The 16,541-nt window shown below is 42.8% G+C and overlaps 1 protein-coding gene across 6 annotated transcripts in view; it reads right to left on the reverse strand.

Moving 5' to 3' along the window:
• The window catches only part of PPP1R12B (protein phosphatase 1 regulatory subunit 12B), a 187,186-nt gene that overhangs the window by 118,635 nt on the left and 52,010 nt on the right, over positions 1 to 16,541 (reverse strand). For all 6 annotated transcript variants that reach the window (XM_090024876.1, XM_090024874.1, XM_090024877.1 and 3 more), the window contains 5 exons: positions 13,213 to 13,372; positions 10,634 to 10,778; positions 8,096 to 8,170; positions 7,088 to 7,167; positions 5,959 to 6,104 (listed from right to left, as the gene is read on the reverse strand). In XM_090024876.1, coding sequence (XP_089881002.1) covers positions 5,959 to 6,104; positions 7,088 to 7,167; positions 8,096 to 8,170; positions 10,634 to 10,778; positions 13,213 to 13,372 — 606 coding nt within the window. The remainder of the gene's footprint in view (positions 1 to 5,958; positions 6,105 to 7,087; positions 7,168 to 8,095; positions 8,171 to 10,633; positions 10,779 to 13,212; positions 13,373 to 16,541) is intronic.

Below are 16,541 nucleotides of genomic sequence, written 5' to 3' on the forward strand. Positions count from 1 at the left end.
AAGCATGAAAAGATAAAGAGAATCCAAAAAGGAGATCAAAAAGCCCTCCTATACTCCTGATGTCTAGGAATGCATTTCACATTGCATATTGAATTAGTCTGATGAGAAATAAAATGTTATGATTCTGTTAATATTACTAAGAGTGTGGGGTCATATTGCTGAGATGCTCCCTTTAGTGCCATAATTTATATTCTGCATGTTATCTGCTTCTGGTATAGACAGCCCAGCCCTCTACAGTACTCATGTTTATGCTATCCTAACACGGCCAAGGCAGACTGACGGCAAATTTAGTTGCTGTGTATAGAGGCTGCCACAAAATGTCCACTATACCATAAAAACCTTTTCCACATAAATTCTTTGCCATATAGTAAAAGTATTCAATAAAGGTTCCTTGCAAAATATGGGTACATGCTTCCTCCACAAGTGACTATTGCTGTTAGTCTTACACTGAGGAAGTATCTTATACAGAAATAGCTTTTAATATAAACAATTATAACTAGGTGCATACTAAGGAATGAAAGATCTCCAATCAATAAAATGTAACCTATTACACACACGTGATTTGACACAGAGTTCATTCAACATGATATTCTGTTGTGAAGAGCCTGATCTCCCTGTTCCAAATGCCTCAACCACAGAATAAGGTGCACAATACCCTTTATTACCAAAAGGACACAAGAAATCAAGTGAGCAATTAAAGTTATTAAATAGTTGGAGAGATTGATAGATCTAGGAATAAAGAAAGGTACAGCCTAAATGACAACGACGGATGGGGGATGGGATAAGTTCACAAATATCTAGCTTGGCATTCTTATCCCTCAGACATTTTGATGGGGAAGAAAGGGGTATACCTAGGAGCACTGGGACTGCAGAGTCCCTTTAAAACTACTAGCAGATATAATCACAGAGTCAGTAGATACGCACTGGCAAGACAATGGGTTTTTAGTAATTTTAAGAAACGTAAAGTCCGGAAAATGAAGACTTTTTTTCTCGTGTTATCCACAAAACAAGAATCTAATTTCAACTAAATGGAAAAGGCTTCAGGATTTGGTTGTGTTTCTTCCAATTCATAAATTTTTAAAAAGATGTTGAAAGTCTGGTTCTGTATTTTGGCATCACAAGATTTTTCAAAATGGAAATGTTCCAAGTTGAATCAAATATAATAATTAGGGGTGCAGTGATAGAGATTTTAAGGAGGTATATCAGCCAATACTGATCTGATTTCCAATACAGCTGCATGCAGCTGGTAAGTATGTTGCAGTGGACAGGGAGATGGAAGGGAAGGGGCGTGGGGGGGCAGATCAAGGCCCCTGCAGTGAGAGATGGAGTGCAGCTGGGGCTAGGTCAGGTGCTGCCCAACTGGGACAGGGTGGGACATGGGACAGAGCCATGGCTCATCCAGGAAGTGATGGGGCTGGGTGACTTCTGCTGCTGGATGCACCAAGGTGGGGGGGGGGGCAGCGGTGCATACCCCAGATCTATGTGGGGTGGGGTGGGGTAGGGTGGGCTGCAGCTGCAAGCTGGGGCTGCGCCAGGCTCTTCCTGGTGCATGGGGGCTGCACTTGGGGCTGTGCTCAGAGCTGCGCTCCCAGCATGTTGGGGCTGCGCTTGGGGCAGACAGCAGCAGTGCTGGGAGGTGCGCTGGGGGGCTGTAGCCACCTAAATTTTGTCATAGCCCCCCCCCCCCCCACCAGCCCCCTCCCAGCACCACCACTGCCCTCCCTGAGCACAGCCCCCACATGCTGGGAAGACCCCAGCACAGCCCCGGCCCCAGCCCGCAGCTGCAGTCCCCCACTGCACAGATCCAGGGCACATGCCTCCCCCTTCCAGACTGCACACAGTGGCAGGAGCCACGCCCCGCCAGACAAGCCACTGCTCTGTCCCATACCCTGCCCTGCCCGGCTGAGCAGCATCTGTTCCCAGGCTCTGCCCCACTCCCTCTCTCACCACAGGAGGCACTCATCTGCCCCCCAACTTCCCTTTCCTCCCCTTCCACCACAACAGACTTACCAGCTGCACGCAGCTCTCCAAGCTTCTGGGCTGTGCTCCTTGTCACCTACGTGCTGCACTGTGGCTGCACGCATGCACAGGCATGTATTAGTCAAATTATCAGCCACATCAGGCCGATTTCTGATACAATCGATTTTCTTTATATCTGTGCCAAGCTGATATCAGAATGATGCATCAGTGCACCTCTAATAATAGTTGATAAAAACATTAATAATAAATTATCAGATAGTAGACTTTAATCACACTTAATGTGGCAGCGCCCAAGGACCAACCATAAATTCAACACTGTTGTGAAAGGTTTTGTATACACTCAGTAACACTGCTTAGGCCACAAAGAACTCTCAGTAAAGCTGATGCTTTCTCTTGACAATATAAAAAACCGTCTCAGTGCTGACTGTTTATTACATTTAGAACTTTTTGTCTTTGTAGATCTGTTTTCGTCATTAAACACTGGTCCCAGTACAATGCAATGGGATCACTAAGGTCAGCTCCCTTATACTTAGTGAACATTGTTTATTTCAAAGAGAATATTGCTCAGGAGACACTACAGAAATCCTGCTTCTTGTTCAAATTATGTCATCCTCTCACTACACAGATTCTACAAAAATTATTTAACCACACAAAAGGACAACTCTTCAAAATTCAACTCAGCTTCTCACTAGGATCTTCCACTCCAGCTCTTATCATATCTGTGCTCTACCCTATGCTTAGTTTAACAGGGGGGCTCAAATTAGCTTGGTATGCTGAGATGCCCATTAAGTGCTCGTTTTTCCAGTCTAAACCTTAAACTCTTCAAGCTAGTGACCTTTATATCTTTAAAGCTCATGAAGACTTTTGAAGTTATGTAAATATTAGACCTGGGAAGAAGCATGCTGTATATAAAAAGAGGAGTACAGCAGAGAAAATTCCCATTAGATTTTTTTAAAATGCACTTCTGGTATACCCCAGAGTATTTAGTGTAAAGGACAATTGTTTTAGTGCTGAATTTGGGATTCAACAAATTTTGGTGCTCCCTATAATTTTCAGCAAAAAAACAAAAAACAAACAAAAAACTGTCAAGGGACAGGCATCTGCTTGCTTTATGGCTTTTTTCACTCCTGGCTTTTCTGGACAGTCAGTGCTGTCATGTGCTGTGTTTTTAAAGGATGATGGTCATGCACGTGTTTACCAAATTGGCCCACGTGACCGCAACCAGCCATTTTCCAAATTCACAGGAAGCCAGCATTAATTTACATATCTGAGTTTTTAAAAAAAAAAAAGAGAGGCTTCCAGGACCAATTGTGATCTACAATTCTCAAAATGCAAAAAAACAGGGGGGACAGTCATCCCTGTACAGGGACATCAGCACAATCAAACCCCAAGATTGATGGGGGCCTTTGAACATCACTAGAAAGATTTTTCTTTTGTGTATATGCCACTGAGTCTGAAACAAACTAGTACACAAAGATGTAACAGAATTTTCTTGTACTGCTGCCCACTCCTCAGGGATCAGGGAGTTTCTCAATTTCACTTTCCTGGTCCACTCACTCTGAGCAGATCAGATACTCTGTTCTGAGCACCTGCTGTTAAGTAGTAAGAAATAAAGGGCAAGATAAAACCCCCTGTGGGCCTTTCTGCCTTCTATAGTTTCTGTACTGATCCGAGTCAGCAATTAAAACATACACCTGTATTTCCAATGTGGAGAAAAATTACACTATCCCAAGAGTTGACAAAATCAGGTCAACTCTGACCTAACAACTTCAGGTGTAGAGAGATGTAACAAGTGAAACGCACTTGGAAACCACTTCTAAAAGGATACGTTTCAGCCAGGGCACACCCATATGGCTCCATGCTGTTCCTGGTTATAACATTTCAAAGCACTGAAATGTTCCAAAATGCTGCCACCTCCCCTAGCACCAGCCATGGGGAGTACTCTATCACCTCCATCCGAGAGAGAGAGAGAGAGAGAGAGAGGAGAGGGAGAGAGGAGCCAAAGAAGAGGTAAGCAGGTAGGGTAACAGGTGCTTCCAAGTCCCTGCACCTCTCCTCTTCCCCTTGGAGGCATCAGTGGTGGCCCCAGGGGTCTATATCTGGGATTGGATCATGGGGCTCTGCAGGCTAAATCCAGCCTACAGCTGTATGTTTAACACCCCTGCTCTGAACTAATTAGGGAGCCCTAAGTTGTTGTTAAGTCAGCAGCGTGGAACTCCATTAATATGAAGCTTGATCTTATACTCTTTACTTTGTGAATTCATTACTTTTCAATAGGCGTGTCTACATGTGTGCTTTAGTGCACATTAGCCTAGTCACAGAAAAACTGTCCACTTTCACTAATGCAGATTAAAATAGGCTAACACACCTTTTTCTATTACATCACAATGGCGATACTAAATTTAATGCCCATTATCAAAATTGCATTAATGAACATGTAGATACGCCCAATATATGATTAAAAAAGGCACACCAACATCAGAAAAGACTTATCTTGCCTCTCTGTGGTAACAGTAAAGAAAACTGTCATTATTCTCAAAGAAGTTCAGAATCTTGTTTCCCCCCCTCCCTAAAATGTTTCCCGATTCTCTATTTTTTACCATATTTAATGGTAAAAAATAAAGAATGGCAGACTCTCTTAAGGGTCGCTAAAATAGTTAACTAGAATATCAATTTCTACAGGTACCTTCAGTCCAGCTCTTGGATCAAAAGGTGCAATAAGCAGACTACTGTCTCCCTGCACTTTTATCAACATTTTCACTCTTAAAGGAGGCATGCAAGCAGCTAAAACTGGAAATATTTAGCCTCCCACAAACTTTGTATTGTCTGGTGGGATGATTATCAACAAATGCGAAGCATTTTAAATACACTGACACTGAGAAAGTCATTGCTTATGTAAAACCTACATAACATTACAGTGTCCTAATGCAGAACTTACAAACAGCGTAAATCTATTCCAAATATCTTACATCAGGCCGATCTGGAGCCAGTAATCAGAAAGAAGTTAGTCAGTCCCTGTATGCAGTATTTACAACAATGCTGCTGGTTTGGAACGTCTGGCAAAGTGAAGGTGAAAAGCTTCCACACCTTTAAAGGGATCTTGCATAGATTAAAATAAATTGTATGAAAGGAATTTACAATCACGGGTACTTTTCAATTCTATCATGTTGCTTTCTAGCAATTTCAATTTTCTGATAAGATTCTAATCGTGTATTTAAAAAAGGACTGACCTCTATTAAATAAATAATCTGAAGACCAATTAAGTTAGGTCTTCTATATTAACAAGAACATAATCCAAGAACTTCAGTACATTTTACTATACGGTTCTCTACCCTATCCTACACTCATGATTTAGTTGGTATCTCAAATCATTTGAAGAACATTTTCAAGCAGCTTCTCGCCTTTAAAAAAATGAATGGGCATGTCTACACATGCATATTAAATGTGAAGCAAACTCCAGAGCTTATTGCTCTGGAATTTATCGTTCCAGGCCATTTACATGTGTGCCGGGGAGTGCAGCACACTAAGCCAGGTCAAAGCATCCCTGGTTAGCAGGGGGCCCAGGGGATAAGCCCAGGGCTACTCTCCCCAGCTCAATGTGCTGTGGAGGGGCTGGGTGGAACACAAGGGTGCTTCAGCACAGGGCTAGCCAGCAGGCAGCTCCTACACTGAAGCACCCTTGTGCCTCAGCCAGCCAGGGCAGCATCTACACATGTACTGCCGTGGAGTTTCGTTTTTTGGTTTTTTTACTCCACAGCAGAATAGTACCTGTATTTACAAGTACTGTTCTGCTGTAAAGTAAATTAGTTTACTCCAGCCTAATAGGGTACACATGTAGACACAGAGATGTTTACTGCAAAATTAAATAATTTACTGCACAGTAAATGTTTCATGTAGAAGTGCCCAATGCGTCTCCAAAATTGATGTCTTATTACAACTCGGTTAATTATCAAATCTCAAAGTTGTACTACAAATTACCTAACTCCTTTTCAATATCTGATTCTGAAGCCTCATCCTCTTCAGCTTCTTCCTCTTCCTCAGAGCTGGAACTGCTGGACTCCTTGTTTTCTTCTTCTGTTTCCACAGTCTTCAAAGTGTCATCCTCATAAAGAATCTTCTCTTTACTGACAAAAATAAAAACAAAACATAAAACAGTTTTAAGGCTTGCCAATTTATTTGAGCTTTTACACTTAAGGAACCTAGAGATAAAGATCCCTTGTAAACATTACAGATATTGCACAACTAACTGGTTAACCGTGCAATTACCTTGAGACCAGCTACATGCAAAATACTTATCAAACAGTAAAAGCTCAAGCCAACTATAAAATTTAGACCTAAAAAATGTATAGTAACTGGTTGCTATCAAACTATACGTGTGCATGTGTAACAGGATGTCCCCTGTCAGCTGACAGGGCTCCCCCAGCCACAGGGGTGCACCCTGGCCACTCAGCCCCAGCAGCTGCAGATTCTGGGTCCCAGCAGCACCCCTCAGTTGCCAGGACCCATAATCCCACAGCTGTGGATGTTGGGTCCTCGTAGCATGCCTCCTGGCATACTTCCTGGCAATCCCCCCATTTCAGGGATGCTTGAAATCCCCAGAGCAGGGAGATCACTGCAGTGGGGATCCTCCAGCCCCAGGGATGTGTAAGGCACCTTCTACAGCTGGGCTGCATGGGGCCCCAGCCACGGGTGCTTGCCTCCTGCCAGGAGGCATGATTGCGTGAACTGCACATTAGGTCCCATTCCACCTTTACCTATGTAGATAGGACCTAATTGGCTACATCTAGAACAGGCAATTTTACAAATGCATTTTGTTATTCACTTCAGCACCCCAGGATTATCTAAGACAGAACACTCACTACTGGCAGCGCTCCCATTCCTGCATTCTCCAAGATGGCAAGGGTACCACCATTCAGATGGAGAAAGGACTGCCAAAGAGTAAAGTCTATATCAAGGAAATGGGCAAGGAGAGCTAGTATTTGAAACAAGAAACTAAAAATGCTACAGTAGATGCATTTTTGAATGAGGTCAAACCAGACTACCAAGACACCTTCAGCCAAATTGTTTTACATTCTGTGAAACTTTGTAATTAAGTAAAGTATCTTACTTTTTGAAGAGTCCACTTTGAAGTTTGCCATTCACATCCGATTCAATTAGCTTGTTTCTTGTCTCTTTCTCACTACGCAGCTGTGAAAAAGTTCAAGAAGTTGAAACAAACAATGGGAAGGACATACATTAACAGGCAATGTCAGCATTAGTGGCTAGTTATCACACCAACCTTGACTAGAAAAAATGCCTTCTCCTTTCATAACTGTCTTTTTGCGCCTTAATGTAACAGGCAAGTCTGCCAGATATGTTATCTAGAATGGCAGACTCTGGTGTATCATGGGTCAAAACTTTTGCAAAAACATAATTATATACCAGGTGCATTGTTATATTCCAGTGGCACGTCAGTGGAACTCCAACAGAACTTGATGGAGTAGAGCACTGCCTAAGGCCAAAGTCAAATGCTGGCCTTTATGTACTGCCCTATTAAGCCATGCAGCAGTGACTGAAGTGCTTTGGTCAAATGACATGGAAGTTTATCACCAGCAATGCCATTATATGTGAATAAATGAATAAAGAGAACACACACAAGCCAGAAGCACTTTTTAAGATACAGCAGAAAGATGGATTGCAATTAAATCATTATTCTGAACACTGCTCAACTGAAGTTGTTTTAATGTCTTCCTATTAGTTATTTCTAAAAAATGCTGGCACTCAGTTCCATGCCTCCACTAAGACAGTATGCTTTAGAACTGGGATGGCCAACCTTCATGACAAGTCACAAATGGAACAGGCAGCCCATGTATGTGGCACATGACAAACTGAGGAGGAGACTGGCAGCACAGTGGTAAGGCAAGAAGCAGAAAGCACAGCAGCAGATCAGGCAGGGAGTACAGTGTAGGAAACAGAAAGCAAAGCAGTCAATGGTGCAGGTGAAGGGGATGAGACAGGTGCTCAGGAGGGGTACAGCCCAAATTTGTGGCATGCCTGCCACAATTGCTTGCCCCCACTGTTGTCTAAATTACTCACCCATGAATAGGTGCTAGAAAGAGGTCAGTCAGAAACTCACCACATTCTGTTTCTTTTGCAGTATCTCTAAGTGTTCAACCAGTCCCTCATCAGCCACATCAAATGGTGTTTGACCCTGATGACACGTAATTATGGGGAGAGGAAAAATAAAGGTACCATTAAATGTTGTTTCTTTAACATACGAGCAATGTTTACTAGTACAGAACCATTAAAAAAATGAAGAAGGAACAACACTAGGTAAGCTACCAAAAAAACTCTCTCTCTTCAAAAACTACTTGGGTAACTAATGGAAGAAGATGCACAGAAAACAGCTGTTGCCAGTCTGTTATATCTACTACGTTCTACCAGGAATTACAGTTTTACAATTCAATCCATAACCATTCATCTTGATAATGAAGTGCAAGTCAGAGGAATGAGTTAAGTAAGAACTACTGTATTTGGATCCTTGTACTCACAAAATGTACCTTAAGTATACTATGCAGGATAGTGGCTTCATCTTTTTCTATTTCATTAATATGTCCTTTAAGTTCCTATTTCATTTTCTAGTTCATGAATATGTCCTTTAAGTTCCAGGCAAGCTGCTAATGTAGCAATCAATAGGACAAAATTTGGACAGCTCTGTCCTGTAGTGTTAATATAAAATAACTAGGGAAGGCCATCTCACCACATAAGGCAAGAGATCAGCTTCACTTTTCATCTTAATTAACAGTTCATTAATAATTAAAGCTGATGGCTACTAATCAAAAAAAGACTGAAAAGACAACTACTGCCCATGAGTTTACATCCCTCAAGCAAGATCACAAGATGCATGAGGATCAATTTCACTTTCAAAGTCAGCAATACTACAGTTGAGCCTCACTAATTTACAGCAGTTATTAAAATGCTATTAAAGAATTTTGTAGATCAACTAACAATGCAACAAGAATCATAGGATAGTAAAGAGTCTGCTTGCATGGCTCCATCTGCAATATGAGCCTTAAGCAAATGACCATACAGATAAAAATAAAACATAACATGCTTTGTGTCATACAAATAAAAATACAACATAATACAACTTGTTAACTAACTAGTTACAATGGGCAAGACCTGCAATAGTAACTAGTGATTTTGGATCCACAACTTCAGGCACTTTAAAAAGACCTGATGCTTCAAGGAAGTGCAAGGTACCATTTAGATTTAAAAAAAAAAAAAAAAAAAAGCACAATAAATTACATTTGAGAAATCACCACTTGGGGGGGTCAACACTTTTTAAAAAGGTATATGAAACAATACTGAAAAACTGAGGCGCAGAAACCACTTTTAATAATTTGGACCCATGACTGTTAGAGTGAAACTACTAGGAGTTAGCATGTGATAATCCCTTATTTACATGTTGCACTCAACACTACTTTTTTGGTTTTTAATGCCAGCAGCAAGTAGCTATAAGCCTTTCCCTTTTTAAAGCTTCGCACATCAGTTATGATAGAGCATGCACAATTAATTATTCAATTTCAGAGCATAGAATGCCCACCAGGTTTTCAAATGATAATTACCTGGCTTGCAAATTTAACAAGTTAGAGAGGTTAAGCATTAATGTTTAGTGTTCCCTTACACATCATTGTCAAATTCCAAATCAAAGGGCTCTATAAACACTAGCTAATAAAAGCAAATTCAACTCATTTCATAACTGTTCTTTATAATCCACTGCAATAGAGAACACACACATTCATTTGGAATACTGAGGGCCAACCCTGAAATCCATCTACTACTTTACCTTAGGAAAACTCAGTCCCAGTGCAAGTGAGAGCACCTCACAGCATTTAGACAATTTTGCCCCATGTACACGTGGCAAACAGCTATCTCTCCATAATGACTTTTACCAAAAAGAATCACTTTTTTTTAAATCAGTTCCTAGTACAAACACATTTGTGTAAATGACACACCCAACTGCACATTTGTCAGACATTAAATCCTCCCGACTAGACCTCTGAGGTTTTATACAGAAGTAGGTGAAGGGTACACTTACAAGACACGGTCATTATCAACACTGGTTTAGTTTCAGTAGGAAGCATTTCACACCAGTGAATATAGGTAAACAACCCCCTCCTCCAAAATACCATAAATATTGGGAAAGGCATTATTTAAAAGGAGGTGGATGGGTATATTTAAATATATAATAATATGCAGTTCTGAAAGTAGCATGTAGTTTGTAACAATTTTTCATTCATACACACACCTTCCTCACCTAAGCATGTCTGCCAGCTCCTCAAGCCACTGATATTTGTCCATGTTTAAGTGGTCAAGACCCAACTTATAACAGGATAGGGGTTAGTTTACATTCTCCTCTCTAATTCCTAATCCTTAAGATTCACCTCATAGCGTTCCCAGCAGTGATCTCTCTAAAAAATACATTTTTTTTAGTTAAAGCTCTTTGTTTGATTTAACGCATGTAACAAACTGCATTGGGCAGCATGTCAGACTGCTGGGCTGAATGAGTAAGAAAGGTTTGAATGCATCTCTGTACAAAAAAATTTAGTTTATTGCTTCCAGAAACTCAATGCAATTCTAATGTTGCCTTGACAGTATAACGCTCACTAACCAGCTTGTTCCTGATGTCCATGTCACACAATGCCTCGGCCAAGATAGAGCAAGCTTCTTTTATTCCCCAGTGTGCAGCAGCATGGAGCGGAGTCCAGCCATCATTGTCCTGGACATTTAAATTAAACCCCGCTTGGATCAAGAGCCTAAGGAAAGAAATGAGAATGACTTTCCTACGCACAAGAGTTCACACCATGTGACACACAACAGGTAGCATGGTAAATATTTAACTGGTTTATATTTTCATTCATACTTAAAGAATCTTCTGGTCACGTTTACTGTCATAATATATAAAGGACAATATGACAGAAGTCAAATCCCTTCCCTTGTACACTGCACTAACCACCTGAAATATACCTGTGTGGTAAAAACATGCTTACATGTGCTGAATGGCAAACTGGCTTTGGTGGAACCAAAAAGGGAAAACCAGTTCCCTAGGAAGACACTGTGTTCTAGTCTGGGATCATCTGGTCAGATAGCTCCAGACACTTGGAACTGCTGGGTACAGCGCACAGGGCGAAATAGTTGCAAGTGCCATAAGAAGAAGCCTTGCATACCAGAAATCCCATTATTCTAAGTAATACTTTGTGTGCAAAAGTACTTTGGGCAGAGGCCACTAAGCAAATAGCTTCAGGACAGAAACCCTGCAAGGACCAAACAAAGCTACTGTTGAAGAATGAGGGTATTTTAACAGTGCAGAGTGACTGGCAAGTTTGGAAAAACTTCAGGTAACAGCTGCAAAACACGAGAGCAGCAGCAGCAGTCTAGGGAAGCCTGCATTGGATAAGGAAGACAAAAATGATCTCTGCAGCTTGGGGACACTCTATATAACAGAGCCAACACAAACCCCGAGCAGCTTAAAAAACAGAAAAGTCCCAGTAGAGGCCACGGTAACAAAAAAACAGGTGATTTCCAGAGACTAGAGAAGTCTGACACTGGCCCTACCACAGATCACAACTGTACTCTAGGGTCTGTGAAGAGTCAGTGGAGGCAGGACTACCAAGGGGGAAGCAGTTACTGCCTGTGACTGACCAATGAGTTAATGAGAAACACAACACACAAGTCAGATTTCAAAAAGGCCGAGTTAACGAACAAATACAACACCCTCGTCAGGATTTTCAGACAATATAACTTAGTAGACAAGGACTTCAACAGTAAAGCAAGTCTTTTTCCCAGGCAGCTTTCTGCCTGACATTTTCCTTCATAACTGGGTGCCAGCGTACTTGGCAAAAATTCTTAAGGTCAAAATTTTCTAAAACAGTGTTCAAAGTTCAGTCCTCAGGATATTGTTGTCAAAGACGCTTGAATTATTTGGGAGCCAGTCAGACCACCTTTCAGTCACCATGTTTAAGCATCAAAACAGACTTTCAGTTTCAAAGACGCTAAGAACCCAGAAGCTTAAATATTTTGGGAAGTCACAATAGAAGCTCTATGGTCTGAATCAGTTAACTGATTAGGTGAAATATGCTGCTTTCATAATGCTATCAATCCAGGAAGCAAAGGTGACATTTGTGCTGCTTTTACACACATGCTTCACTGGGTCAAACCATAAAGTTACTGTTGGAGACATCAAGACAATTGATTTCTTTATGAAAACTCAGCTCAAATGTTTTACACCATTGAGTTTTCACTTGAACCTCATTATCCAGCAGGAGAAAGGGAAGAACATGGCTATTACAAAGCCTGAGGTCACAGAGCAATTCTGTACCTTATTCAGGGTTCCCTAGCTCCTGGTTCTCTGCTGTTTGGTTTTGGTCCTGAGACCTGACAGTTGACCCTGCAATTGATAAAAAGACTAAATCCTATTTCACCTCCATATGCTTAAGCTACACTTACCTAGTCCCCTAACTAGATCTTTCGGCGCTCATGCACAGGTTGAATTCTACTTAGCTATATATGCCCAGCACTTTCCTGTTGAGCATGCTTAGTAGGCCACACTCTGGCTGCACAGATGCACAGAGACTAGCACTGTTCAAGCACATGTTCAGCACTAAGTCTCAAAATTGTAGTCAGCAAACCCCACCTGCCACACTGGCAGATGCTTGCTGCCAGAGGATGTGGAGGGCCCTCCCACATTTTAGCCAAATAGCCTAAATAATCAGGTCACTTGCTGAGGGAGCAGGAAACCTGGTTCTAGGCCCTACCTGGCTCACAGGGGTTGCAACCTTCATCTATTGTTTCCTGTAAAAGTGCACTAACAAGAGGATAAGCATTAAACAATGGACTCTACAGACATACTCCTAAAGCTGGCCTAGTAGGCAGCCAGAAAGAGAAGTGAAGCCAAAAGGTGAACACACCAAAGGGAAGGTGGCTCAATGAGATGGAGACTGCCCTGGAAAAGAAGGGGCCCTACTTCTAGTCAGGTCTTCAATATAGGCATCATTTGAGCTACTTACATTTATAAATGAAAAAATAGGAGTTTGATGCATAACTCTTCAGAGCCTCCAGAAATACCAATCTGGACCCCTTACCACACTGCCCCAGAAAACAAATCCCACCCTCACCTGCAGCACTAGAAGCATCCCACATTTCAACAAAACTGAACGTTATGCGCTGACCAATACAAAGGAGTTACCTTACCTCATAACTTCAGAGTAGCCTTTTGCTGCAGCTACATGAAGAGCAGTGGCACCTGTCCGGGGCTGCTTTACAACTTTAATTTTCCCACTGTTTAGCCACTGCCGTGCGTCCTGCAGCATTTGTTGCTCTTCCTCTTTTCTTGCCAAGTCCAGATCTAGCCCTGTAGAAGCAGAAGACAACCAGTCAAAAGAAAGGCTCACATTAATATTTTCAAACTACATATAAAGCAAATCTAACATTATTTTTGACCATTTGGTAATATATTCCACTAAGTCAATAAAAGTTTTCTATGAAGTAGAAAACTGCTGCATATACTCTATGAATACAGAGGTTCATAGGAAAGTGGGGTTGAAAGGGACCTCATGAGGTCACCTAGTCCAGCCCTGTACTCAACCAGTAATCATCCCTGATAAGCACCCCAAATCAAGCATCTGACTAACCAAGTGGTTCTCAACCTTATCAGACTCAAGGCACCCTCAGAAAATGCAAGCTCTATTTTCACTCATTTTTTGACCACAGAAAAACAATAAAGCAATTCTTCTGCTGAAAATAACTCAGAAAGGCCACAACAGGTCAGAATATTTTTAACACTACTGATTTCTGTTTGAGATCTCTGGCTTTATCTTGTAAATTATGTTTGCACACTTAATATTGCTAAGATTGTGTGGTATGCTGGGGCACCCATGAAAGAATCTCAAAGACCCCACAGTGTCATGGCATCCTGGCTGAGAATCGCTGGTCTAACCTGTTTTTCAAAATTTCCTGGGATGGAGATTCCAAACTTCTCTCGGTAACGTGTTCAAATGCTTAACCACCCTCATAGTCAGAAAGCTCCTCCTAATCTCAAACTTAGATTTCCTCTGGTGCAAGTGGAGGCCATTGCTCAAGTCCTGTCTCTTACAGGAGTTTGAAAACTTATTGAATCCCCTCCCCACAGTTTTCTGTTTTTCAGACTGAATAACTTGAGCTCTTTCAGTCTTTCCTCATAAGTCACGTTTCCCAGGCCTCCAATCACTTTTGTCAGTCTCCACTGAACTTTTTCTAATTTGTGCACATCTGTCTTGAAGTCTGGGGCCCAAAACTGGATACATTACTTCAGGTGAGGCTTCATCAATGCCAAAGAGTGGAAGAATCCGTGAATCACTTCATTTGATTTACAAGACTTTGTATTTTCAAATTTGGCAGCAAGAAGTTAATAAATCTCTCAAATCTAGGGTCATACTATCTGACCAGACAACAACAGACTTGGTACAGCTATTTAAAGAAGCAAAAGGTCAAGGTAACTACAGGCCTGTTACTCTGACCTTAAAACTATGCTGGCTTTGGAACAAGTTTTGGAAGAAAAAGACCTGGAGATAAATGAAAAATGGGACTGAATACAGCAAGGATTTACCAAGGATAAACTGTGCCAGAACAATTAAATGCAACTAAATTTTTAGATAAAGGAAATGTGGTAAACCTCATTTGCACTTTGGTCAAGCATTTCATATAGTGTCAAATAAACTAATTAAACTGGAGAAAGTAGAGCATAGTACAAAAATTGCTAGCTGCACCCTTTTATAATGTAGAAAAAGGAGACAAGCTGCCCTGAAAGGAGAAGTACTGGACTAAGCAAAAGTTACTACAAAAGTACTTTGCAAGTGGGTCCTGGGACCAATAGATCTATTAGTGAACATGCACTCCTTCCTTTAGAAAAAAAGCAGTTTAAGAGCTTGTAATGAGCGAGGCTTTGTTTTCTGATTGGGTGTTAAATGCTGATAACAAATGCTCTGTTATGGGTACACCTCTCCCTAATCATAGAGACCTGCCTGCCCATACCCACCTCAGTTCAGCCCAGGGGAAGGGAGGCCTCCTCTAGCGCCCCCCAGCTTCTAGCCTGAGCCACTACCGGAATGTACCTACATTTCTGGGATGTCTGTCTGGTTACAAAACTGATTTAGCCTAGCCAGGTTAGACTAACCTGCAAACACTGATTCAATTCAGGCTTTCTGAATGTCTGTCCCTAGCCTAAGGGAGTGAGGGGAGGTGTCTTGCGCAAGTCACTGGGCAGGACCTCAAACAGATCACTGCATATAATTCTGGTCACCCATGTTCAAGAAAGGTGAATTCCAGTGGGGACAGAGACAGAGAAAGGCTCCTAGGATGATCAGGAAGTGCACAGCCTGTTTTATGAGGAGACTAACAGATCTTGGCTTTATTAGCCTAGCAAAATGGAGACCGAAAAGAGATTCAATCACTCTATGAATACCTGAAAGGGATAAACAGCACCAAGGAGAACTATTCAAGCTACTTGATAAAGTTGGCAAAAAACCAAAACAGGAATGAACTAGCCATAAATAAATTAAAAACAGAAATTAGGAGACTTTTACCCTCCAGACTGGTCTTGCCACACTTATTAGAAGGGGCTCAAACATGCTAACTTACCATTCTCTAACTTATAAATTCCATCTGAAAGTAATGTTATGGTTGCTTGCAATAACAGGGGACTAGTAACAGGGGCCGGCAACCCCTGGCACGTGTGCTGAGCATGGCACGCAAGGCCATTTTGCTTGGCACACGGCGGCCAGCCCCGGCTCCGGGTAGCTGCTGCCAGTGACTGAGCCCAGGCTGCTCCCAGCAGGGCTCACAGCATCCCAGCTAACTGCTGGAAGCAGCCTGGGCCCCCGGCTGGCAGCAGCTCCCCAGAACCGGAGCTGGCTGCAGCTGGGAGGCTCCAAACAGCTGTGCCAGGCTCCGGCATCAGCTCCGCACCGGCACGTGCAGGCGCACCTCGGAGAGGGTGGTGGGCCTGAGGCAGCGCAGCCCCGGTCTCCCCCGGCTCCTGGCACAGAGGTGATGAGCCCAGCGCAGCTGTTTGCACTCTGCCCACTGCTTGCTGCAGCTGCCCAGAGCCCGGGCCAGCTGGCTCATCACCTCCGTGCCCGGAGCAGGGGAGAGACCAGGGCTGCGCTGCCTCAGGCCCCTCCCCCACCGCCCGCTCCGAAGCACGCACCAGTGCAGAGCTGATGCCGGAGCCCGGCACAGCCGTTTGGAGTCTCCCAGCTGCAGCCAGTCCCAGCTCTGGGGAGCTGCTGCCAGCCGGGAGCCCGGGCTGCTCCCAGCAGTTAGCTGGGATGCTGCAAGCCCTGCTGGGAGCAGCCCCAGGTAGCTGCTGGCAGCCACAGAGCCCAGGCTGTGGGGCAGGGGCTTTGGGTGGGGGGCAAGGGGCACAAGTGGGGCATCCTGGCATGTACCCCTTGCCCTTATTTTGTTTTTCTGCCATGCCATCACTCCGGCACCTTAGGCATTATGGTGTTTTTTGGCATTCCAGCCAAAAAACGTTGCCTAAC

The sequence above is a fragment of the Crocodylus siamensis genome, chromosome 13 (assembly GCF_052110815.1).
Source record: "Crocodylus siamensis isolate JL-2025a chromosome 13, ASM5211081v1, whole genome shotgun sequence".
Taxonomy (NCBI): Eukaryota; Metazoa; Chordata; order Crocodylia; family Crocodylidae; genus Crocodylus; species Crocodylus siamensis.